The sequence below is a fragment of the Anser cygnoides genome, chromosome Z (assembly GCF_040182565.1).
Source record: "Anser cygnoides isolate HZ-2024a breed goose chromosome Z, Taihu_goose_T2T_genome, whole genome shotgun sequence".
Lineage (NCBI taxonomy): Eukaryota > Metazoa > Chordata > Aves > Anseriformes > Anatidae > Anser > Anser cygnoides.
The window spans coordinates 23613889-23641098 of NC_089912.1; the positions used below are offsets into that span (position 1 = coordinate 23613889).

At 39.3% G+C, this 27210-nt stretch overlaps 1 protein-coding gene across 10 annotated transcripts in view; it reads left to right on the forward strand.

The window, feature by feature from the left end:
* Positions 1-27210, forward strand: part of MCC (MCC regulator of WNT signaling pathway) — a 202077-nt gene that overhangs the window by 109395 nt on the left and 65472 nt on the right. For all 10 annotated transcript variants that reach the window (XM_066988301.1, XM_066988300.1, XM_066988305.1 and 7 more), the window contains 2 exons: positions 17192-17305; positions 24619-24761. In XM_066988301.1, the coding sequence (XP_066844402.1) occupies positions 17192-17305; positions 24619-24761 (257 nt within the window). The remainder of the gene's footprint in view (positions 1-17191; positions 17306-24618; positions 24762-27210) is intronic.

The following is a 27210-nucleotide window of genomic DNA, read 5'->3' on the forward strand; positions in this document are numbered from 1 at the left end:
ATAGAAGTTGAAACGTTTTTACTCTAGCAGTATAGGGTATGTATCAGCAGCTTTTTATTTAGAGTGACACAGACTTTCAAATACAGTCTGGTGCTGAGACCTTAGAGCAAGAGGAAAAAAAAAATACTTCCCCCTTTTTCTGTGTTGAATTCAGTTTTATTTTTTCCTCTTTGTTGTAGTGGACATACGGATTCATGCTGTTTAACTTGCCTTACAGTGATGTTAGGGGAGGAGGTATGTCTTTTTTTGGCTCAAATGATGCTTAGTGACTGAAATTGAACTGTGTCTTCTCTGGAGCATTAGTTTGAGGTCCCACGGTATGCCTTCAGAAAGAAACTCTTAACTTGCTTTCATTTTTTCCCCAGTCTTTCCCAACCAGAAATTTCAACATATGAAGAAGAAAGAGTCGCAGATAGTCTCAGGCACACGTAGGGAAACGGAGCAACCAGCTAAAGCATATGTTTCGGGACCAGTCATGGGATGCCTCAGGTTTGCTCTGTGAGTCCCAGATTCTGTAGAGAGGTTTCCTCCAACGTGAAAATGGCAGGGCCTCTGGTGGGATTAGAGAAAGAGTAAAAGATGCTGTGATGGTGACAGTCTGCTGCTACAGTGGAGAGCCTTACACCAAGCAGGTGTCCCCAGGAGCAGGGGGCAGACTGGGAGTGGAGATGTTTGCATTTGGCTGGTCAGTGTTGGCTTTGAATTGGTGGGGCTTCTACCTGCGTACTCACTTCGAGCATTGCTGCTCGTGTTTCAAGCAAGAGTGAATTGTTTCAAGCATGGCTATTTTTTAGTACTATTTTTGTGTAAAATTCACTGGGTCTATTGAACGACAAACTTTAGAGAATCAGATGAGACACCTGAGGCACAGCTATGTAAGAAAGGTTGCTGACTGCCTTCTTGTGTGGGTTATAAGAACAGAAAAAATGCTTTTAGAGAACTTGAAAATGGACTCAGCAAGATGTTTTGGGGGAGCGCGGTGGTGTTAGAGAAGGGATGAGCACCATCTTATTGCGGAGTAAGAACATCTTTGTGAAGAATTAATGTCAGCTTAATTGGTTTTCCCCAACTATAACTTTGTTTTGATGTCTCAACGGTTTGTTTCTAGTCCTCTTCAGAGAAGTGGGAATCAGAAAAAAAAAAAAAAAGAAAAAAAAAAGGTTTCTATGTTCCAAAATACTCTGGCACATGATTTAGCAGTTGAGTTTATTTCAGCTAAGTTGAATAATGAAGCAGTCCACAATTTTAACCAGGTTCAAAAAACTGAAATGATGGGGTACGTTTTAACATTGCTGCTCTTTTCCATCAGTAGCATATTTTAGGCTTGGTCCTTAGTGTTTTAAATCTGATCCTTATCACACAGTTTTCACAAATTTTATATATATATATATATATTTAAATACCTCTTTGTTAATTTTAATTTCTAGAAAGAGACTTTAGGAAATCAGGCTGCTGGTGCACTGCTTCTACAGCATGCTCAGTATTACAGCAGAAATAGACAAAAACGATGCTTGCAAACTGAGACAATATTAATTGCTCCCTGCAATTAGGTAAATAGCTGCATCAGTGTGTAGCAGCAGGAGAGAGAGGGTCAATGAGGGGCTAATTCCCTCCTCAGAGGGACCACAGAGCAGTCTGGAAACAGCTGCTGTACTCCAGGGCTCGGGCTGAGCAGCGTGGCAGGCAGGAGGCTGCTGTGGTGAGCCTTGCAGTTTGGTGAAGAGAAGACTCGGGAAAAGACTGCTGAGTAGGGAAGAGAGGGAACAATCCAGAAATGGAAGGGTACAGATAAGTGTCCTGGGTCTGGAGCCCCAGGAGAGGAGAATCGTAACCGAGGCAGGGTGGGATGCAGGCGGTTCAGGCTGGAAGTGCACGTCCAAGGAGGGGGTGCAGCCATCTGAATGCCCTTGCCCTTTCTGAGTGAACACCATGGCTTGCAGTTAAGTCAGTAATATGCAAAATAAGCCAGCTATATCCAGTATAGCTTGCATAATAAAACAGCACAGCTGTGTTAATGGGATGCTCACCTAAGCTAGCTGGCTCAGTTACAAAACAGGGGAATGTTACTCAGGAGGGATGCAGCGTATATATGGCTGTGTTTATCCAGAACGGAGCTATTTGTCCAGAACTGTGCATTTCTGATGGCACCTAGATGAGACATGAGGAGGAAATTCTTCACTCAGAGGGTGGTGAGGCACTGGCACAGGCTGCCCAGAGAAGCTGTGGATGCCCCATCCCTGGAGGTGTTCAAGGCCAGGCTGGATGGGGCTTTGAGCAACCTGGTCTGGTGGGAGGTGTCCCTGCTCATGGCAGGGGGGTTGAAACCAGGTCTTTAAGGTCCCTTCTATGCTTTGATTTTGTGATTTGTCCAAATATGAGTGATGTTAGCAGTTTGGTTCACTGATGTCTGAAACGAAGAATTAAAATTATCCAGAGTTGTATAGGATATGAATAATTCGGATAGTTGTCACCTCTGATAAGTCACACAGTATTGTTACATGCAGGTAGCATCTTTCTGTGCCTGTCACATGCATAGAAATGTCTTGTGTTCCTACTTACACACTAGGAGTTGTTACTGTTATTCATACACAAAACCTTTCTGCAGACACCTCCTTGTGTTTTTAACCAGTGCTTGCTTGTGTGGATGGGGACACTTACTAAGATAAAGCATTCTGGGAGCCTTGAGTTGGAGCCTACCCACTTCATAAAGATGAAGCTGCTAATGCCTTTTCCACTGCGTTCTCCTGAAGACAAACGTTTTTCCCTGCAGTTGATACAGTCAGTTGGGGAGGGAGAGAACAGCCTGGGACTTCTCAGGACGAAGAACCATGGAATATACCCTGGGGTATACTTCAGAATACAGAATGCTTATATATAGAATGCTTACAGAATACTTCAGAATGCTTATGTACAGGCTAGATTAACCCAAATGTTAATACAGCAGAGGCCAGTGATGTATTGTATGTGTAGATTTAGGTTGCTGATAGCAGAAAATGGTTAGCCATGTCAGCTGTGCTGCCATGCACTGTCCCACAGGGCTGCAAAGTATCGAGCACCAGAAGTGTAAAACCAGAACTCTCCAAAGAAAGACAAAAGGAGGGATCAAAAGTGCAAGAGCAGCTTCTGTTAAATACATTAGTGCACGTCAGTCTGAGATGATAAGGGGGGAAAATGGCTATATATTTTGAGAGGGCGTTGTAAATTCATGAGTGGTATGAAGATCAAAAGGGAAAGTTACCCGTGAGCTGCAGAACGTGGAATGCAATACCAGGGAAGCATTACAGATGTGTACCCAGGTCTCATACTTCTGCTTTAGCTTCTGTTAATGACCACTCCCAGAGGCAGGATACTGGACTGTCAGCCTGTGGTCTAGCCTGATACAGCACTTCTGAAGTCTGCTGCTTGATCCAGGATATTGCTTAAAGGTGGGGAAAATGTAGTCTTTTTTTTTTTTTGACTGACATTTCTTCATTTAGATTGGAATGGCTACTGTTTTGTTACTAGAATTATATTAAAGGTAATACTTCTAGTACGTCTATATTTTAGAACCTACAGAAAGTAATTTTGAGAATGTGAATTAAAATGAAAATAATGCACCAATATAGTGCTTCACATGAACTGTGAAGTATTATGTTGCACAAATGTTGAAGCCGTGAACTACCAAAAAAAATAAACTTCCACTTTCCTTCTACGAAGTTACATGAGCGAGATATAAGCCATGTGCTATAAAAAGCTACAAATGAGAATGCTCTCTCTGTGAGTGAGGAACTTGCCCTATGAAGAATTACCACAGAGTATCTGTAGCTCTGGTGTAAGCAAGCATTTGGGCCTATGTAGTGTACAAGAGTGAAAAATAAGCCACGTGTTAAATGGATTAATGCAGTGTTGATCCTTTTCTGTCAGGACAATTAACATGAGTAAAATATTTGCCCTACTTTAAACAGATAAGGAGGTACTGTATTGTGTTCTTCTTAAGATTGATGTTCCTGTATGGGTAGCAGAGAGCACAAGATTTATTTCCTGAACATTATGTAGATTTATGGCTGTGCCAGTTACTGCTTGAAAGCTCTTTATGAGCCATGTTCACAGCAAGTCTTTTTTGTGTACGTTAGAGAAAGTGGTCATATGAAAGAGGCAGACATTTTGAAGTGTTAAATGGTTTGTGTGACATGTACAATGCCTTTAAAATACATATTTTGACTTGTTGTGACCTCTGTTTTTTTAGTATGTGTACATATGTTTGCATGTATTTGTATTATATAAACATAAAAATTTATTTTATTAAATGCTTTAGAAATAACTTCCTTTGCTGTCCTGACTTCCTTAGAGAATTAGTAATGTTTTTTTCTATTGTTGTTGGTTTTGGTTTGGTTTGGTTTTTTTTGTGTTACTATTTTATGATTTAAACCAAAGAAAATTACACTCAAGGAGAGAATTACAATCTCGTGGGATATATGCACTTCACTTGCAACTGTGCCCTGGACTCATAAATATCTATGCAAATCCTGTTTATTTAATAGAATTGCATGGGTGAAATATGGGGTAAAATTTGGCATTCAGAATCCAGGATAAGGAATAAACCTGCCTTAGACTGGGTGGAGACAGGCACGTAAAGGTGGAAATACTATGTAAACAAATCTCAAAATGTTATAGCAGTTTTTATTCTTAATTTTTGTTTTACTAAACCTTTTGGCTTTGCTAATTGCAAGTGTCTGACATTTTATTATTAATAGCAGTTAAATTTTAAATGTGTATGTGTACCAGTTGCAGTGAAGATAAATTGTCTGCTAAACAGTAAAAATACTTTAAACTTAAGTTTTATTCTTCTTCTGAGAAATAGCCTGGAAAAGATCATGTAAAATGGGTAGTCTTAACCAAAATATTGGTAGTCTGTCATAGAGCTGGTTAGAAGATGGCTTAGATAATTTAAAACAATGTTTATGCATTTCTTTTTGTGATGAACAAGGGATTTTTTGACGTCAATTGAAAAGAAAAAGGCATCCTTGCTGGAAGAATAACTATATCTCATCTGTCAAGTCACTGCATCTCAGCTTACAATACAAAAGAACAAAAATGAGCTCATTGTTGGAGGAGAGGTTATGAGAAACAGATTTCATCTTGTACTAGGGTTTACTAGACACCTTTTCCCACCCATGAGTTGTGCAGAGCTGTGAACCATACTTAATTCTACTCATTACATTTGTTGGGATTGGATTAGCTTCAGGTTTGTCATTACTGGCTACTTGTGCCTTGGAATTACTTCTGATCCTATCTTTACAAATTACTGTCACCTGTTGACTCAGCTATTACAATTTTGTCATGCGATAGAGATTTGGTTCCCTACAAATTTTACAGCTACTTTCATGTCTGTTCAGGAGAGCGTACAACATAAATAGCTGAGAAAATATGAAGCTACTTGAGCAAGATACTGTGCTAACACCACAGACAAAGATACATGTTGGATTATTAGTGTAGTGCACAACAAAAGAAAACATTTCTTTTGAATGGAATAATATATCCAGGTGTTACTGAAATACCACAAAGCCTATTTACATAAATTCCTATTCAGTAAGCAAATTGAGGTATGCCAGCTGTGCAACCTTGCCTGTGCTACTGCAATTGGTAATAAAAATTTATTATTGTTTATTTTGACCTTTTCAGTTTTTTGTGCAATGGAGGTTCCATTCCTTAGAGTATCAGCATTATAGTGACTCAAAAAGATAAACACATGGATGTAATTGAATTTCTTTCAGAAAGTCTGGTTCATAAATGCTCTTTGCTGTCTGCTTCTTTATGAGCATAGATGACATGAAGAAGGAGCTTGAGGCATCATGCAGAAATCTTGCATAAGTTTTTCTTGTACTTAGCTCCAGATATGAACATGCAAATAACCAGTAATAATTGGAGTAATGCAAAGTGTTGGAGGCCATATTCTGTTTTTCAATCCTTCAACTCACTGCTTTGGCAGAAAAGCCAGTGGTTTAAACTAATGAAATTTTTACCCATGTGGTTTTTTTCTTTTTTTTTTTCTTTTTTTTTTCTTTTTTTTTCTTTTTTTTTCTTTTTTTTTCTCCAGAAATAAGAATAGTTTTAACTGGAGCTCTTCAACAAAAGATTTGTTTCAAATGAGTTATACCATAGAGATCAAAAATTTACTTGGATAGACCTATGGACTGTTTTTTAGACAGAAGAAAGTTTGTTAGGATAGAACATAATATGTGTGCTTGGTTTTGTTTTGTGGGGTTTTTTTTGTTTGTTTTTTAATTTAAGATGCTTTCTTCAAGAAAATCATCATCATCTTTAAATATTAAAAAAATAAAATAAAAAAGAAATGACTGATTGACTAGAACCCAGCCAAACAGATTTTCTTTTTTCCTGTTGTAGGCAAGCTCCTCTAAGAGTCTTGTAGTAACTTGTAGTAACTCACATTTTGAGCCTTAGTAACATATTGGTTTCTCAAAGTGACAGATGATCATAGAGTGTTGTCAGGGCTGTATTTTTTAACAGTAGTTACTTTATATCCAATTTGTTAAAGTTGTGGTTTCACTAATAACATCCAGTGCAATACAAAATGCAACGGGATGTAACTAGAAGTCTCACCCAGTTACCCACCTAATGGCAAAGCTTTCAGTAAAATCAGTTAGCTTTTCCCTTGTGTATTAACCTGGTAATAAGAAAGAGGAGACGTTGAAAGATGCAGCACTGGAGAAGTCTAGAAATGCTGAAATGTGCTGGATGTTGTTTATGCATGAAGTGCTCAAAAATAACTTTTTACAAAGGTTTATTGTGTGTATCTAGAGGAAAAATGGGGTAGCTTCCTGCAGAAACTGAAGTTATAGTAGCACGGGTAGTTTTCCTGCCTGAGGATTTTTGCATTAAGTTTGAAAAAGTTAATTCTGCATCAAGGTTTGAACTGGTTGGCTGGTGAGGATTGCAAGGCAAAAGAGCCAAGATCTGCCTAAAATGACGACTGACCACAGGAATGCCACTTGTACTGAGAACTGACCTGGACGATGTGGTGGTTTTGCCCAGCTGGGCAGCCAAGCTCCCCAACAACTGCTCTCTCACTCCCCGTCCTCAAAGGGAAAGGGGGAGAAAAAAAGATGAAAAGGGATCAATGGTTGAGATAAGGACAGGAAGATCACTCAACAGTTATCGTGACGGGCAAAACAGACTCAGAGTAGGGAGGTAATGAAATTTATTACCTATTACTAACAAGCTAGAGCAGTGAGAAACCAAACAAAACAAAAAAATAAACACCTTCCCCCCATCCACCCTTTTCCACCTCCTCCCCCCGAGCGGCACCAGGAGAACAGGGAATGGGGGCTGCGGTCAGTCCCTGATGCTTCATCTCCGCCGTTCCTTCACGGTCACTCTGCCCCTGCTCCCCGTGGGGTCCCTCCCACGGGATGCCTCCTTCCCGAACTGAGCCTGCGGGGGCTGCCCACAGGCAGCAGCTCTTCAAGAGCTGCTCCCACACGGCTCCGTACCACGGGGTCCATCCATCCCCCAGGAGCAAACTGCTCCAGCACGGGTCCCCCACGGGCCCGTGTTCCTAAAACGAAAGGTGGAGGATACTTGGTAAACAGTATACAAGTTGAGTGTTGTTTATAGTATGCTATCTTTCAAAAAAAAAAAAACCATTAAGAAACCAAACACTGCTGTCTTGCAATCTGGGTGCAATCCGTCACCCTGGAGAATGTGTAACTGGGGGAATTACAGGTGCAGTTGTGGGAAGAATTGCCACCACAGGTCCTGTGAGGAAGGAATGGCCGTGGCCTGAGATGAAAGCAGCAGGGAGGGCCATGTGGATGTTCCAGAGGTGCCGATAACCTCTCAACAATGAGGTAGTTAAGAACTGAACCATGTATATTTTGCTAAACAAGCACTTGCTCATCCAGGGAATTTTGCTGCCACAGCTGGGGGCTGTGTTTAGCCAGGTTTAAGAAGAATTGCTTTAGAGTTGTAGTTCGAAGCTACATGATGGGCGTTCTGATAAAGCGCTTTAGTGCATGAGGTGATTAAGAAAAGTTGTAATGAAGCTTTCTCTCTGTGAACAATTGAAAACATATGTTACAGGGTGTTTAGCTGATGGGTTTGGCGTTTTGTTTTCTTTGGTTTTTGTTCTTACTGCAGCATCAAATTTTGGCTTATGGCAGAAGAAGAGTATTGCATTTGGTAGATCACTGATTTGACCTGGCGTGACAAATTTTCTCTCTCTAAATTTGTGGTGACAGCAGATCATATGGGCCTTTGTTGAGATGAGGATCCATGTGTCACTGTAAACACAGCTCTGTTGCAAGTCCACAGTCCTATCTTGGGAAATCAGAAATTATTTTCTGGTTGAGAAGTTTTGGAAAGATTATGAGAACCATGGGATGCTTTTTATTTATTTATTTTTTTATTACTAAATTAGCACAATAAGTAATACTTATTTTTGAGTGGCTCTCAAGTGGCAGTCTCTACTTCAAAAGATCTAGTTTGTTCTCAGAAAAGACTGAAGGTGAACGAGCAATGTAATGTGATATAAAAAAAGGTGGGGCTGCTAGAAAACAAGTTGATGTAAATGAACTTACACCCCATCTGTGGTATTTGTTGTATCCAGCAGTAGAATGTGGGCCACCATAATGCTAAATGCAGAGGATTGAGTGGGTTGCCTTCTTGGGATTAGTTCTCTACTTCTTTCTTCCCCGAGGGGAGAATGGTATGCCTGCCACCTCTGAGTGCTCCTTGCAAACTGGAAAGGAACAGAGAAAAGGCTGAACCTTCCTGTTCATCTCCCTTCCTGATTCAGTTTCTTCAGTTGTGTTGGGCCAAAGGAGAGGATAGAAAGAAAGGTCTTTTTCCTCTTTCCATCAATACAAAGTGACACAAACAAAGAGATAATGTATCTTAATTGAATTATATTGATAGTCCTTCTGCCAGTAATTGTAAGGATGCTAAATAAATTGACTGAGGTGGGATCAAATCTTGCTTAATATAGACATTTCAAGCTCCTCCTAGCTTATAATGGTATTCTAATACCAATTTTTAAATTTTGAATTAAAGAAAGGCAACCCTGTGATTACAGATAGTGTGTCTATACTGAGGTGAAATGAAGACAGTATTTTGTCCTAAGTAGGATCTCTCCACTGCCCCGTTTCCATCCGCTGCATTACTGTTATGTTGCTCCCCACAAACAACTGGGAGCACAAGTGGCAGTGGTTTCCCCCTTTGGAGGGCTAAAGCAAGGCTGAGCCTTTAAATGTAGCACAAAAGCCGCGTGAGAGGGTATCACCGTGGACACATGGGCTGCCTTGCAATGGGACAATTAATACTGTTAAGAATCCCGACAGAGTAAACTTTGCAAGGTGTGGTTGTTCTGTGTGATCTTCAGATTCAGATGTTTGCCTCTCTGGTTACTTTTGGACCACGTGTTTAGGCTTTTCTTCTCTTGTCACCTAAAAATTTCTTTCCCATGAAGGTGTGAACATCTGTTGTAATAGGAGTAGACCCACTAATCTATCCCTCAGGTGGACTCATGAAGTACAAATTAGCACATGCTCTGTTCATCAAGTGCAAATTGTCTGAGTAATTTTTCAAATAAGGATGTATTTTCCATGATTATGTCTTTTTTTAATGATGTTCTAAAACTGATCATACTCAGTGGGATAGCACCAAATTATCTGTTCCATTACACTTTTGAACAATCCTGTAGTGTATTTTCTTTATCAGATACTTTTCACTGATTAAGGCAGGAATTCACTGTGATTTTTAATGTTTTTGTTTGTTTGTTTGTTTTTAAGAAATAGTTTGAAATATACACAAGCATATGAAGTGCCTGGAAATGTTAATTTCCAATTAAAAAAAAAAAATCTCAGTTAAAATTGTTCATAAGTAACATGAACAGATTGAGCACATCTTCTGCAGACTTTTCAAATTAAAACAAAGTATGCCTTACGAACGTTTGTCTTTGTTTTTCTAGAATTTGGATGGTTCCTTCATGGCTTGTTTTGGCACATTATTTGTTTGGTATTGCACAAATGTATGATGTAACTGTCTAATGTCTAATATGGCAATAATTGGTTCAGCAGGATAGTCACAAAATGTCCATTTTGTAAGTCATTTAAAAAAATCTTAGCTTTTTTTTATTAGCATGTAATGATTGTTTGAAACCTTCAGTTTTAGGGCATGTTGGTAGACACATCGAACAGTTCAGTGATACTGTTTTTTTAGTCATTTTGACTTTGCTGTAGGTATTTACATAAAGGGCAGTTGGCAGTGGTATTTCAGGGTTAAGCTCTAGAGATCACAAAGCTGAAATTGTCTGGAGAATATTGAACTGTCCTGTCACTACTTCTGGGAGTTGGCTGTTCTTTTACGTTTTTCAGTTTCACCTTGTCAGTACATTCACAGAAATGGGCTTTGATTATATTTATTTCATCACTTGTACAGTAACAATGCACCTTTCATGGAGCCTGAGTGAGAAAAGGAGGCATGAAAAACATGTAGGACTGGGAAGAAAAACAGTTTAGAGTATCTACACATTTACGTAGCAGTTGCTTTAAGTGTATTATTTGCACATAACACCCTGTCTGTGCTACTGATAAACCATAAGCTTACCAACACCATCATTATGTACAGCAATTGCCTGTAACACAAGTTTCATATCTTTAGCTCCTCTCAGATGAAAGTTTGTTTTCAGTTTTGTTTGCTTTTGTCTCGATGTTTTTTAAAGATGTGAACCCATGCTGTAATTTTTCATGCTATTTTTTTTCCTTGTACATTTCTCCTCTTTTACCTTTGTTATGTAAGTTCTAAGTACACATGCCACATGTTAGTGTGACAGGTTCCCTTTCATCTCAGCCGCTGACATCCAGCCTTGTCCAAGCTTTTCCTGGGCTAACCATGACATTGTTCTTGGCTGACATTAAGGAGAGTTGTGCATCTCTGAAACTCCTCAATTCAAAATCCAGATAAAGTTTTTTCTGTCTTAAAATGTGTTTCTCATTATAAACTTACGTTACTGACTCTTCTTATTTCCTTGACAGCAATTGTATGGTTTAACCGTATTTTCCTCACCTTGAAGATGGGTGTCAGAAAATACAGTACATAGGCACTTGTTGTTTTGCCCTGTAAGTTTTAAGTGAGATTCTGACTGCATTTTGCATGCTGTACTTGAAATCTCCCATCTCTCATATTACAAAGCCACTTTGTAATAACATTTGATAAGAAAAATTTGGTAGGTTTTCACAGATGAGGCAGCATTTTGAATATTTGATCAGGCGTGCTTGTGTATACAGCCTGCCATTAAAAAGAGTCGTAAGAAAACAAAGAAAAAAGTAGGTGTTGTGTGTTATTTGCACTAAACCATGCAAAATACAAATGGAAAATAGAGGAAAGGGTGTCAGAGTCCAATATGTTGTGAACAGATTCTTTTAGATATTACTTGTCTGGAGGGTGCAATGTTTACTATTAAATGCACTTATTTGAAAGTAGGTGATATTACACAGTTTTTGAGTTATAATAGTGACAGAAATATGCTGAAAATACAACACAAATGTGAGTTACACTTAGGATACATAGCAATTACATTACACAGTTCAATCTCTATACCAATATAAGCTCTGTTACTGGTCTCTGTAATGCTCTCACTTGTCACAATGCTGAGAATCCCCAGTCCCACCAGGAAGGCATGCCTGGGTTGCCCAGCTCTCCTGCTGGCTCATTCCTCTCTTCAATGGTTGTTTAGTTTTTAAAGTCTGTGTTGGGCTGAACCATGTCTACATCTCCCCAGTGCTGGTTGTACTTTTTTAATGATCTCAGGGAGGAACATCTAGGCCACTAGTTCATCCACTCAGCTGACATAGCTGTTTATTTGAAATGATGGCCACCCTCCAGTCCCATTTGTGTGGAGATAAAATCAGCTTTTTTGCAGCAGCTGTGGTCAGTCACACCCTTCATTATTCCCTGAGCTTCGTGGGGGCATTGCCTGGCCCATCTCCACTGGGCCTTCTTCCAGTACAGGGGTTTATTGGCCAGTTGCAGAAGACACAAGTAGAGCAAATAAATGGGTCGCTTGGTGTTTGGCTACTTCGTCTTGGTTAATGGGTTTATAACTCCTTGCCACGATCTCGATGCTGTTATGGCTCACTTATGTCAGAAGTTATGTTTCTGAACACCAGTTCCCAAGCTGATGTGCAGCGTGTGATAGGTGATGAAAGCAGGAAATTAGGAAAAAGGAAAGGCTGGTTCCTTAATTTCAGAAGGAGAAGGTTGTCCTTTTTGTGAGTGTTCTGTTGAAAACAGAAAAAGCATACCGTGAGTATGGTTTTAGCAATCGAATTTAACTAGGCTATTTTCAGGAGGAAGGAAAGAAAAAAGAGGATCAGACTTAGTGATGAGGTTAATTGTAACCTGTCATTTTTTTCAGCACTGTCCTTCATTGCTCTTTGCATCTTTCTCTTGTTTTGGTCTTGGCATCAGAACACTTCCAGCGGTATGTACTACAGATATTTTAGTAGTATCTTGCTTCCTTGTCATTCAGTTCATATTACTATCCCATCTGCTTTTGCACTCTTCTCCCCCAAAAATTCTTGAGACACCTGACTGCCAACAAATACTGATTCTAATTGTACCTGCACAGAATGTGTCACAGAGCCCAGCACCAAAAGTGGCTTTTAAGGCACTATACAAACAGTACATCGTTGAATCATGTCTGCCATACGTGTGTGAGGTGTTGTAGAAGCAGGTAAGATAGGGAAGCGAGGTCAGGAGCTTGGTTTCCCTAAGCTTGTGATGACTTTTTTTTTTTTGAATTACTGTATCTTTCAAAACGTATCAGTACAGTGGTTTTCACTTTAAAGGCAGCATGCTATGCACAGATTGCTATTTGTTTTACATATGTTTTTTATATTACATATATAAAAATATATATGTATTATTAAAAAGTGACAGGATAGTATTGGGTATAAAATGTGGTTTATTTATGTTTCGGTGAACAACCTGCAGTTGCCATTGCATAAAATTTTGTAGAAATTATAACTTCTGAGTTAAGATAGGTGGTGCATTTTTTTAACAATCACGTGCATCTACTTTCTTGACTGAAAGAATTCTTAATTCTTTGGCTGATGGTAGAGAAACAAGTTAGTTTGCCTGTCTGATCCCTTCTTTCTTGATATTGCTTTCATTTGTGTTGACCTTGCCTGTCCTGTTGGACAGTTTGGGTGCATTGGCATCGTATAGTATTTTCCTTTTTTTTCCTGTGAAATGTGAGAATTCATTACGTCCTATATTGGATCAATATAAAGTGTATGAACAATGCTGGCTTTGTCAATGAACTGTTTTCCCTGTACTCAAGTAGCTCTTCTTGGGAGCTGTTGTTTAAAGGTTCAGACCAATATGTTGTGCAAACAGTAGTCTTGGTGGTATATAACCTAATTGTTGCAAACTAACGAGTTTATAATTTGTTTCATGGTGCAGCCCTCCTTGAGTTATACATGTCTGATATCAGTGTTGGCGATAGTCAGTCTGCCTTGTCTGTTGTTTGCTGAAGGGGGAAAAAAAGTTGTGTGCCGTCTGCCTACTTCCATTCTCCTCTTTTTCTCAGCTCTCATATCAAGAAATGGTTCAGTACTGCAGAATTGCAGTTTTGACAATCACAGAATCACAGAATTGAAGGGGTTGAAAGGGACATCGAATGATCATCCGGTCCAACCCCCCTGCCAAAGCAGGTTCCTTAGAGCAGGCTGCCCAGGTAGGCGTCCAGATGGGCCTTGAATATCTCCAGAGAAGGAGACTCCACAACCTCCCTGGGCAGCCTTTTCCAGTGCTCCGTCACCCTCACTGTGAAGAAGTTCTTTCTCATGTTGGTGCGGAACTTTCTGTGCTCCATCTTGTGGCCATTGCCCCTTGTCCTGTCCCCACAAACCACTGAAAAGAGGTTGGCCAAATCCCTCTGTCTCCCACACCTCAAGTATTTATAAACGTTGATGAGATCCCCTCTCAGTCTTCTTTTCTCCAGGCTGAACAGACCCAGGACTGTCAGCCTTTCCTCATAGGGAAGATGCTCCAGGCCCCATATCATTACCTTCTAGATGAGATTTTTAAATGGAGTCTTTCCATCTTTAATAGTTCAGATTATTCATTTGAATTCTAAATAAGGGCTTTTTTTTGCAGGGCATTTTTTTTGTTTGTGGTAGCTCTTTGTTCAGATGTTTCCTTATTTCCTTAAGGAAAGATGCAGCAATACTTCCTAATAACTTTTCTTTTTTTTTTTTTTTTTTCTACAGCCAAGGTCAGACAGCTACCCTACCTTTGCTAACCTTATTTTTTATCACAGTAGTAGCTGGAGGCACCACTCACATATTACTTACTGCTGTTTGCAGTGGGTTCACCAAAAGAGCACACTGAAACTGAAGAGTATCCCAAGCAGCATTCCTCTCTGTATGATAACTTAATGTTGTCTAGTCTGATGTTTCAGTTATGCTTTTTTTTTTTATTATTTTATTAGCATGTAGAAACTGACCTGATTCAAATTATGAAAGGAAAAGATCATTTTGGGTAGCAAAAGTTGCAACAAACTTTTTGTAATTAAAAAAGCAGCTCTGGTTATTTGGAGAAGAGAGACCCTATGGTGAAGGGGAGGCAGGTGTAGCTCGCCCATTGTATACCCTCATTTGGCAGGGGCTGTCAGGCCGGGCAGCAGCGTTGTTGTCAGGCTGGACACATTCATGCTGCTTCTTACCTCATTTGGGGTGTGCTAGGGGGCATGAAGAAGAGCTGAGCGGGTCTTAGCGTGGGAAGGATCAAAGACAAATCCACAGGAAGTCAGCTTCATCAGTTCCACTGTTCAGAGAACAAGTTGGTTTTCATTGAGATTTTTAAATTAATGGTGTCCTTTTACAGCTCCATGTGTATGAACATGTAAGTCTGGTACTTAATTAAAACCACAGCTAGTGGACATTTAATTACAGTGTGCAAAAGGGAATGATACTTACTTGACTACACACCATTTTTTTGTATTCAATTCAGAGGATTATAGCCATTTTTTCACATATGTTTTGAAAGCTGTGATAAAGGATGCAAGATCTGATGAACAAGCTGGTGAGCTTCATTGCAGCACTTCTCTGTTAAGGCAAAAAACAGTGACTTCTAAGTTCACCAGCTTTCCTGAAGATTGCAAGTCAGTTATGAACAGATTGGTGCCATTAGGCTGGTTCTTGTTTCTCCACACTGTAAAACCAGTGCATGGTTTCCTGTGGTAGGAAGGAAAGCCTTATTCCAAAGGCCAACAATACTTGAAGATCTGGGGAGTTTCTGGACCTAAGACATTTCAGAACACATATTTGAAAGAAACTGTATAGCATATGCCCATAGCAGGCCTGAACTGCTGTTTTTTTCGCTTGAAAAATTAGGGTCAAGAATCTTAAACATACTGCAACATAAAATTGCATATGTGTATGTTTATCCTGAAATGAACAACTGCATGCGTGTAACACATTTTTGTAGCTGCCATAATAAAAGTGTTTTAGGCTGAGCTGACAAATGAGCACGTCCAGAGCTTTTAGTGTAACTAGTTACACTGCAGTTAAAACTACAGAATTCATATTTGAAATTTTTGTGCAATCAAGTCTCCTGTGCTGAAGCCAGAAGTGGCCTTTTCTACAGCAACAGGAATACTGTATGTGAAGGAGTTATCACTAAATGACCGAGTCTCTCTTCTGTATTATGACTACTTTCACACATCAGTACGTGAAAACACATACAGTTTTGCCAGCTTTTGGTATTGTGAAAGTAAACTGATACAAAAATGGGACTCATTAGCAGATTGGCTGGAAGTGGAAGAAGAAAAATAACTTAAAAGAGACCCACCCAATAAAATGTCAGACTAAGTGATAGAAGAAGGGTTTGTCTTTCAGTCCAAGTCTTTGCAGCAGAGCAGTGTTTGCTGTGTTACTTGGTTCAGTGTGAAAGGTCACTTTAGTTTTCACACCCAGTATGACTTGGAGTTGTTTCTTTAGTGCTACAAATAAAGGCTTCAGAGTTATTGGCTAGTATTCCTCCTGGGCTTTTCTGTTGTGGTTGTCAATACAGAATGTTGAATTCTAGCTGCTACTTGTGCTGTAATAATGAAAGGGTTATATTGAGGATAAAAGAGAACGTGAATGCATTGTAACTGTTGAGTTTTTAATAAGAATTGTTCTTGATTTCTAAGTTAGGTAGCTAACATAACTTAACTGTGTTGTTTATCTTAGTTTCCTATCTATTTCCAAATGCTATCAGTTAAATATAGAATCATAGAACCATAGCATATCCTGAGTAGGAAGCGACCCACAAGGATCATTGAGTCCAGCTCCTGGCTCCACCCAGGACCACCCAACAACCAGACCACAAGTCTGAGAGCACTGTCCAAATGCTTCTTGAACTCCATCAGGCTCAGTGCTGTGACCGCTTCCCTGGGCAGCCTGTCCCAGTGCCCGACCACCTCTGGGTCCAGAACCTTTCCCTAACCCCCAGCCTGACCCTCCCCTGTCCCAGCTCCATGCCTTTCCCTCGGGTCCTGTCGCTGTCCCCAGAGAGCAAAGATCAGCATAGATAGATATCTTTCATCAAAATAATATATTGCAGAATGAAAATCGGTTCACATTCTTATCGTTTGGCTTCAGTAGATCAGAATCATTGCAGCTCACTGAGGTGAGGTTGAGGAAAACAACAATAAAGCAGTAGCTCAGAGTTGAATAAGCAGTAGTTGCAAATTTAAATTGAATCCTGTGCATGGAGTTGTTCCCTTTGCCACACTGATAACCTCTTTATCTCTGAAGACATCAAAACACAGAACACCTTCTTTTATATTACAAATCTGGGTTGACATTAAATATGAGGTTTTATAACACAAAGCTTGAGATACTTCCTATTAAACTCACGCTAGAACTGAGGTGCACATTTCCAGCTGAATTACTTTGCATTGTGTTTTATCCTTATAATGTGTTTTCTGATGAAGGAATGTGTGAACTATCACAAGAGTACAATTGCATGTTAAGAGAGTTTAGTTGTATGTACTTTGCTTTTTGACTTCCATTATTCTAACTTCCTATTAACTACTTAGAAATCTGCAGATGTTGTAGCTGCTGTGTAATACTGTATCTTTCAAATTGTACTGCTGTATGGCTTGTGACTTGGTTAATTTGTTTCTTTCCCTTTTGTCTTGTAGCTTCATTTAGCAGCCCTGGCATCCTTGAAGGGAGACATAGTGGAGCTTAATAAACGTCTACAACAAACAGAAAGAGAACGTGACCTGCTAGAAAAGAAATTGGCAAAAGCACAGGTGAGCTAATAGTTCAAGATTTTGAAGATGGTCCTTGGTTTTGTGTTGTTCTTGTTCCACAGGGAGGAATATAGTGTATGGGGAAAGGATGAAATAATGTCATGTGTGAAAAGAATTTTAGGACTTTAAGAAACATAGCTGCCAGGGGTTTTAAGTTCTATGTGCTGATGACATTCTTTTAAAAAATACCAAGAGAGAATTAGATTGATTTTGTTTTGAAGCCAACATAAACAACCTCTTTTAACGGTGAGTGCTTCAAAGCATTTTAGAAAATAAAAGTTGCAATTCTCAGTGGATTAGGTAACTGATTACAGAGTCTTGGGTCATGTTCAAATAGCACAAATTAACACTGATCAAAAGCTATTGCCAATTTGCAGTGCTTTGGTGGTATGTGAGAAGAGATTAGTGATCTCAGTCTAGCTTCTACTAAGCCAGTTTGTATGTATCTGTTATGGAAAATACAGTCAGTGGAAAGTCAAGAGATTAAATAGGAGTAAGATCCAGGTTCTAATGCCTTCCCAGCTCTTAGAAAAAAGATCAGATTAGGATAAACGTAGAGAGCCAGATGTAAACAGAGAAAACAACAACAATAATACTTCTACAAACAAAACACTTGTTTTCAGGTATTGCCATTCTGTCAAATACCTTCTGTAAGTACTTTACAATTCAAAACTAAAGCAAAATATATACTAATTTACACTAGCAGAGAGCCAGACAAAGCATTTTGTCCTGTAAATTATCCTGTCTTATTTGTTGCCCAGAGAAGCTGCAGAATCCCCATCCCTGGAAGTACTCACAAGCCATCTGGAGGTCTCGGGCAGCCTGCTGTGAGTGACCCTCCATGAGTGGATGGGGTTGGAGAGGTGACCTCCAGAGGTCCCTGTCAACCTCAGTCATTCTGAGTTTCTGCAAGTTTAGCATTCAGTATTCAGGGCATTTTGGTAGGGGCTTATATCTATGTGTTACTTAAACTCCAGCCAACTTTATAATGGTTCAAGCAGTCTGAATTTTAAGGCTTTTACTTCAGTTCTTCAAACACAGAATCACAGAATCATTAAGGTTGGAAGAGACTTCCAAGATCATCTGGTCCAACCATCCCCCTACCACCAATGTCACCCACTAAACCACATCCCTAAGCACTACGTCCAACGTTTCCTTGAATACCCCCAGGGACGGTGACTCCACCACTCCCCTGGGCAACCCATTCCAGTGTAGACCCTTGTCTGCATTCCCTGATTATTTTTTTCAGCTACTTTCAAGGCCTTTAGGCTTGTAAACAAGACCCTTATTTCATCCCATCAATGCAACATACACAAGTAAAAAACAGTCATCACCTTTATTCCTTTTGATCTATGAGCCAGAGTCACACACACCGTTTATCAGCTATTATCTTGAGATCCTTTTCTAACTTCAACTGCTCTCTGAGGTAGAGTCCTCTTTTTGAGGTACAGTGTGACATGATGCTGCATTTGGCAGTCATTAAGCAGTCAGATGGGTCCACCTTACCTAAGCAATCTTTATTGTTCTGAGTGGCTACACTGACTTTGTTGTTATTTATATCTCTACAGAGTCTTGTGCTAGGTAGAGTTTTGTTAGGTTCGGGTCTTTATGAAAAAATGTGTATAAAAATGTCAACAAATGAAGAGTACCTTGTAGGTACCCTCCTCCACTCAGAGCGTGGTGAGGCCCTGCCACAGGTTGCCCAGAGAAGCTGTGGATGCCTCATCCCTGGAGGTGTTCAAGGCCAAGTTAGATGAGGCCCTGAGCAACCTGATCTAGTGGGTGGTGTCCCTGCCCATGGCAGGGGGGTTGGAACTAGATGATCCGTGAGGTCCCCTCCAACTCGAGCCATGCTATGATTCTAGGTGCTTCCATGCAATGATTAATCCACATTGATGGTTAACTGTGCTCTGTTAGCATGAGATTGTTTAGACTTTTCCTTTGATTGGTTACTAACTGTGCATGCATGTAGTGACAAATTTGTAATGCCAAAGGTTTTTTCCATCATCTTGGGCTGTGTGGTTGTAAACACAGCAATAGGGATGACTGCCACCTGAACTATGGATATCATTAAATCACAATATCTGGCCTTTCAGAAGTCTAGTGTGCTTCTGCTGCACCTTTCTCCATGCTGAAATAAATACTTCTGTGTTCTCACCTAAAAGGAAAACTGTAAAGCTGTGGGAGTGGGGCTGAAGAGGAATGCTGATGGGAATAGAGAAATTTAAGGGGAATGGATGACTGAGCTCACTGGTTGTACGGTGGTGATTATCTGTTGGCTACAGAAATGACAAGGACATCTGGAATGTCTAAAAGGTGCTCTGTAATGCTACATTTGTGGCTGCTGACAGACTTTGTCACAGTTGTGTTTTGGAAAAAAACACTTTTAAATAATTTTTATATAGTTTTAAATGTTTTAGCATTTCACTTCTACCCACTTGAGGGCTTTAAAAAAAATTGAAGCGTGGCAAAGTTTGAAATGTTCATTTCTTACATAGTCATTTTAAACAGTTGTTTAAATAGTCTTTAAAGGCATTCATCAAGGGCAGGTTATATGTTCAATAAGTTGGCTATGTCTAGGTGCTGAGAGACTCTGATGGCCCACTTTACCTTTTCTTCTTTTTCTAACTGCATCACTTTTTCAAGTAGTTGCTTTACATAACCTATTTTTTTTTGCTCTTATCCTCCTAATCCACAGAGATTTCTCCATGTTCATATCATATCATATGTGTCATTTTATCCCCTATAACCTCTGGCTGATGCATTTCTTCCTCACTGATATGAATTAGAGGTTCAGAAGGCATAAATTAGGTAAGAAGTGTTTGAGGTTCTGCATAACTGTTTTCAGGAGCTAGCTGTGCTAGCATTAAAATCTCACTTCTGCACCTGGGCTATACTTATGAAAGCAGAGCATTTTATTTCAGCTGGCATGCTAAATGCATGCTAAGTGATACAAACACTTCCTGAACCACGTTTTTAGTAACATCTTTCCCATCGTTTCATGAGACATATGAAATGCTTTGGAAGAAGGATTAATGATTTGCAGAAGGGAGGTGATTTGGGGAGCCACAATTCATGTAACAGAGATGAGTAAGGGTTAAGAAAGATAGTTGGATAGCTTGTGCTTAAAATTTTTATAAAGGATGTAACTGATTAATGGTTGTTATATGTATATGTATGTATATGTATATGTTATGTGTTGTATATGTTATATGTATGGTAGAGCTCATTTCCAAAACTGCAGTCTGTGGAGACCCTGCTAGAGCATTTGTCTACACCCTTGTATTATTTCCACAAGACAACAGACCTCCTTGCATCTGTATTTGTATTGGTGTACAATTTGGTACCAGATTGATCTTTTGGATGAAATTTGCTGTAAAGTGGTGGTCAACCACAGCTAATGTCATCTTCCCAGATCTTTCTGTGGTTATGAGAATAAAAGCAGTGCTTTCTGCTAGTGCTGTCTGTCCTGGTGTCCTGACTCTGATAGAGACAGATAGTAGATGTCTGAAGGGAGAGAGCAAGAAATACATGTAGAGTTGCTGTTCTTTATATGTCCCTCCCTACCTTTCCACCATCAACAATGTGTGAACTTCCTGAGGAAGAGGCTGCATCACACTTAATAGTCCACTTCACCTTCACTTACTGAGCAATTTGTATCTTAATCTACAAGTTTTCTTCCTTTTGCTCTTCCTTTTCTCCTTCCCTGTCCCACCGTGATTATTTGGTGCCTCGTTACATACCACAGTTGATCTCTAACAGCTCTACTGTTTTATGGTAGAAGTTTGGAATTGAGAAACACACTGACAGTTTCAGTAAATACAGCAACAACAAACAGTTCACTTACTACACCTCACTTATCCTTTCATCTTCTTTCACAAGGTAATTCTGTTCTCTTCACTCATTCCTAGTAATTTCAGAGTTTCATAAGAGCTTTAAAAAGAGAGTAACAAATACTCTGCTGCAACATTCTGGATCCTTTGTCAGAGGAGCAGTCGGTTCCATGACTGCAATTGTAATTCTTTGCCATTCTTCCAGTTATTCACAATATAGGATGGACAGCAGAATTTCAGTATGCGAATAAAACTAACATTCTGTAGGCATGCACACTTCATGGGAAAAAAACAGTTCCTCAAAAAACTGATTCTGTTGTGTGATGTCTTCATCGCACGCAGATTAGCTCTGTTTTCTTGTATTCTTTTTCCACCTTAAGTATACACTGAATAAACCACAAGATAATTAATTCTGACCATGTATGTATTCATGATTGAGGCTTTGGCACAGTGGACTTGTGTTTATACTTTAAATCAGATGAATTGATAGCCACTTTAATATCTGCCACTCCTCTTAAATTAAAATGCTGTATTACTTGAGTAAAGATTTTTAGTTCCTGTGAGCCTGTTAGACAGGTTTGTCATTGTGGCTAATTCAGGTGATGACTTGCATTCTTCCTGAATAATGCCGTAGCCAGCGTTTGTGTCTGTGCAGGGCCGGAGGCACTCAGGGATCTGTTAGCCTAGCACCACTGCTGGTGCTTCTTTTCCTTTTTCTTTTTTTTTTTTTTTTTGTCCTCTGACTGAGCACTGCAAATTTAACACAACGGTCTGCACTGTGTCTTGGGTTTGAAATTTGTGTACATTAGTGGGCAGTAGCATCGTGTTGCAACACTATCCTTGGATTTAAATATTTTCTCTTGTTACCCTTTTCTTGCATGCTCTTCTCGCTTTTGTGGTTGTTTCCCAGCATCAGGAGGTCAGACAAAGGTCTTTCCAGGCATCGTTAATTTATTCCATAATTGAAATAACCTTTTTTGTCTGTACCAAAAACCAGACAAAGGTCACCTATGTAGAAAAGTGTGCTGGAAACTTTTCTCCTGACCTCACCTATCACTCATCTTTTGCAGCCTTTTAGCAGATTATCCCTGTATTTGCGTTCTCAGAGAATTAGAGCCTTTAATGTTTTGGTCAGAACTTAAGTATGAGACTGGAAGAGGGATGAGGAAAAGAGTGTAAGGTATTTGTTTTTAAAAGTTTGTGATTGACATATGCAAATAAATCATAATCTAAAAGAAATAGGAACTGGTGTGAGATCATTGTTCTGATACTCAAAAGACACAGAAACTAAAGAGTGATGAACAGGCTGAGTATCACAGGAAAAAAAAAAGAAAAGAAAGAAAGAAAAAAAAACTTTAGTAACGGATACCAAGAGATGCATTTGTTTCTTTTCCCTTTCAAGCCTTGTGATAAATGTGCAATAATAAGGAGCAATACTGTATAACCATAAGAATTTTGCATTGCTGCATTTTGGGATTCATACTGAATTGTATTTCCATTATGTGGATGGAAACCCATTATCAGTTGAGACTTGTCATGACTGACCACAATCTATTATATGTGACCCTGTACCCTCCTCCAAGACACAGTGGTCCTTCTTAGCATCGTGTCCAATCTCCCCCAGAGGTTTCTTTCTGCCTTTTCAAGTTACTTTTGCCCAAGATAATCCACGAGGCCTTTTAAAAAAATCAGATCTGAAACTGCTGTCTTTATATTGCCAGACTGCTGGTTGTTCACAATGTATGTCATGTCACTAAATTACGGTTATCCTGAAAAATGGTGACTTTGAAATGGCTGGAAAAAACAGAAAGCAAGTCTGGTAATGTGGCTGAGGTCCATTAGCAGGAGTCCATATATCTTCAGTCAAGATAAACAAATTCTGCTTTTCAGTGCAGAGCTTAAAAAGATAAAAAATGTTGTGATAAGCATTTTATTTATTGTCTGAAAATAATTATTACACACTCCATCCAAAACATCCTTTGGTTTAAAAGAAAAAAACTGATTCAGTGTTCTGGAAAATGCCTAACTAGTGTTTGTGGACCTCAGCATTTATCATGAAATGTAGATTTAGAAAGGAAAAACAAGCAACTCTTTATTGTACTTAAAAGTTCTAATTTTTTTGGTTAAACATTTTCTCTGTTACTGTTGCACTTTGAAAGCAGTTTTAGTAATTCAGCCAGATACAGTGTTACAATATGGAAACCTGAGAAATAAATTCTTGAATGATCCTACAATAAGAGTTACAATGATATACATGTCAGTTGTCAACATGAAGTCTTAAAAGCCTAGTGAACATTACCAGTCTTCTAAAATTTAACCCTTGCTTTCCTCTTCAGTGTGAAGGCAGACGTACTCTGTCCTGATGAAATTGCTTTTCATTCAAGATTCACAAAGAAACTAACATTTTCTTGTAGTCTGTGGAAGGGCTCTAATGTCTGGAACTACAACCTTGCAATGTGCATATTCCTGAAAGTTAAAAAATATTGAAAGAAAGTTATTAATGACTGTAAAGAAAAATGTTATTGAAATTTGATTTGAAAAAATAAGTTTTGGTGCAATGATGTTAGAGGTCCTCATACACTACTATGAATTGTAGCCTTTAGAATTGCTTTTAGAACCATCTATTTCAGCTCTTCAATTAACAAATATGTTTTTTATACTATCTGTTTGTGAGTTTTTCTCTTGTTTGCAGCACAGTACATACCATTGTGCTGTTTCCTGCAGGGGGTCAGAAGCAAAAGGTTAGAAGTATTGCTCTTTCCAGCCACTACAAAGCATAACTTCAATCAACATGCATTACTGAGAGGCTGTAATTGCAGTAGAGTGTCTGCTGGCAAGAAGAGTAAGCCAGAGAGGCTGGAAATAATACTCAGTTGGAAAGAAAATGTAGTATTCATGATACATTTAAAAAAAAAAAAACAAAACAGAAGTACAGCCACTTAATTGTTTATAATAAGCATTTTATTATAGGGGATTTTAATAAGGAAAATGTGCAAAGGTACCTTAAAGGGTAATAAAAACAAATATTCTTACGGGAGAAGTCATAACCTTGAAGTGTGGTTGCTCTTCTTTGTCATAATGTGGTTTCTGCCTTAGGATTTTTTCTAATTCACATATTCAGTGTTGGGAAGGCCTCTGAGGTTTCGTGATGCATCGTGAATCGCATGGATTCAAAGCTGATATATTGGTAGCTGTTTTGAGTTAAAAACGATGGGTTTTGTTCAAGCTAGAAGGGCAACTGTTCAATGTTTAGAAAAAAATAATAATGAAAGTACACTGCGTAGTTTTCCATTTCCTAAAAATTTGCTAATTACATACCTTTATGTACTTGTCAATATTTTGCTTCTGTCCTTTTTTCTTGCTATGTGGTTTTGTTTTGATGGGTAAGAAGACCATATAATGCTGTGCACTTCTGCCTTACATTTGATCTCTATGCAGCTAGTCCTAAGACCCTTTCTGTTTTCTGCTTCTCTGCTTTAGTGTGAACAATCCCACCTAATGAGAGAGCACGAAGATGTGCAGGAGCGAACAACGCTACGCTATGAGGAGCGAATCACAGAGCTGCACAGTATCATTGCTGAATTAAATAAGAAGATTGATCGACTGCAGGGAACAACAATAAGGTAGGGAAAGTCCCTGGAAACTCTGGACCACGTGCAAGAATGATGGAAAGCATAGTGTGAATTACGCTGTAAATATAAGTTGATCATGACTTTGAGGTAGCTCAGCATGTTACGACTGGTGCTAAATAGCTGCCCATAATTAAGGTGTGTAGAGTATCATCCAAGGCTGAAAAGTGCTGCATTCTCACTGGCAAAGTCACGCTCTGCTCAGCCTAATGAGCACTGCGAAGAACTGCACTGTGCCATCTAAATATTCATTCAGCTAAATATATATACCAAGAGACAAGATAAGTGGATAAAGGAAGATGTAGCCAACCAATCTGCAGCTCAGCTTTCGACTTTCTTCTGTGGCATCCTATAGATAACATAAGCCAAATCACTTGTGATGAGACATATGTCTCAAATGGAATTCAGTAGTTTTGTATTTACTTGTACTAGTAGTTGTGACAAAACACAGAATAATCATAGAATCATAGAATATCTCAAGATGGAATGGACCCACGAGGATCATCGAGTCCAACTCCTACAGATCATACTGTTGGCTGTTCTTCAAGCAGCAAAGCTTGGTCATTACTTGTTACTGTTTTAAAATAAATCTTACATTTGACTACAGGAGAAAGGTTATTTTTCCTCATTTGGACTAAAGGAATGAAGGAGCTTGTTAAAAGATGAGCTTACGGGGGGATGCAGGTAGACCACTAGAATCTATGGATTTTCTAGAGAATATCCAATAACAGTTGACACCTTTGTAGGTAAAGCTTACATGATTTTCTAAACTGATGGTATGTCTCTGAAAAAAAATCCTATTGACTCCCTTGTTCATACACACTTGATACCTCTGCATGCAAAATTTCCATTCATCTTGTTTCGCATTTGCTTTTTAGCATGGGACTGGCTGCCCACTTCATCTTCCTCTCTGGTAAAACTTTACCAATTGCAAAGGCTGATTGAAAAATGAAATCTGAGAAGTATGAGAGCTGAATTGGCCTTTTTTTTTTTTCTTGAATAGCAGGAAAAGCTCTGTGAGAATTAAGAAAAATCATACATAGAAGCCATAAGAGTTTTTTGATTGGAGTCTCTGTGGTAAGCTAAATGCCAAATTAGATATTGATTGCAAAGTATTGGGACTGGGTGGATACTGTGAGTGTTTATCAGTGGCATAAACAAGGGAGCTATGGCATGCACAGGGAAGTGAGGCATAGGAACTGTGTTTGATACAAAGTGCAGGCTGCTTCTCCTGAGAAGTGCAGTTGCTGCCCCTCTGGGGAGCAGACATTTGAAGGCATCAGAAAAATACTGCTGCAGCAAATATCAAAGCACTGTCATGCCCCACCTGTTTGGTCTCACCATATGAAAGCTCTTTTGTTCAGACAACTAGGAGGCCACCTGTTTTGATTTTTTTTTTTCTTGTTTTACTAGCAAGAATAAATGTATTTATGAAGTTAGTGTTTTTTATTAATTTTAAAGATTGGAGTGCCTTGTTTTCCTTGGCTGGCCAGTAGCTTAGTGTTTGGGGAACAGAGGAGGAATATTTCTCCTAAAATGGCAAGCAGAGGTAGAGTTGGAGAGACGTCATACAGTTTGTAACAACAGCTGAAAGGAGTAAAACTAACACTTCCTGCTGTGACTTTCTGTAAATTCACCGTGGGATCTTCCTTGCATCACCCTTTAGAAGCTGTTCCATCCCACAGAGCAAGGGTGGTGTAATTGCCGTCGCTGCTGGGACAGGTGTGACTCACAGCACTCCACCCTTGGCCCTCGGTAGTGTGAGCCCCAGAGCTGGAACAACATGGCTGTTCCTGGGCCTTGGCACTTACACTCTCTTGCTAAATCAGAATGCAGGAGTGATTTTAGTTCTGAGATCTTCATATAACACTAGGATGCCTGCAGGTACAACTGAGAGGAGGCTTTGGTTGTGATATCACAAGATTTAGGGTTTCTAAAAGCAGTTTCTTGAGTTAACCTTAGCTGCAGAACAATGCACATAAATGTCTCTCCCATGCTAACACAGAGATTGTTCAGTATTTCCCTGTATTGTTTTTTAGGATGCAAATATAAACTTACATGTAGCTTGGTGTACTGCTGCTTCATGACATTCTTAATGGTTCTTTTCAATAAACAAAAGTATTCTGGAACTGATCAGAAGATAGCAGAGTTTCATGGAGAGTATTGAACTATCCTCCTGAAGCTCTGGTATTTACAAATTTGTATTTGCTGTTCTGAATGTGAATAATACTCTCAGAAAGTAGGTAGAAGATAAACAGAAAGGAGTGTTTTAAGTCTGAACGAGGTATTGCAACAGCCTCAGGACTGCTGTCATGCTGTATAAAATGGTTAGCCCCACTCATTTTTTTCCCTTTTCAATGTCTGGGCGTTTCACTTAGCTTGTAGTTTGATGGCTCTTGCTCACATGGTTTAAAAGCTTAAGGTGCCTGTGCATCTTCCGGGG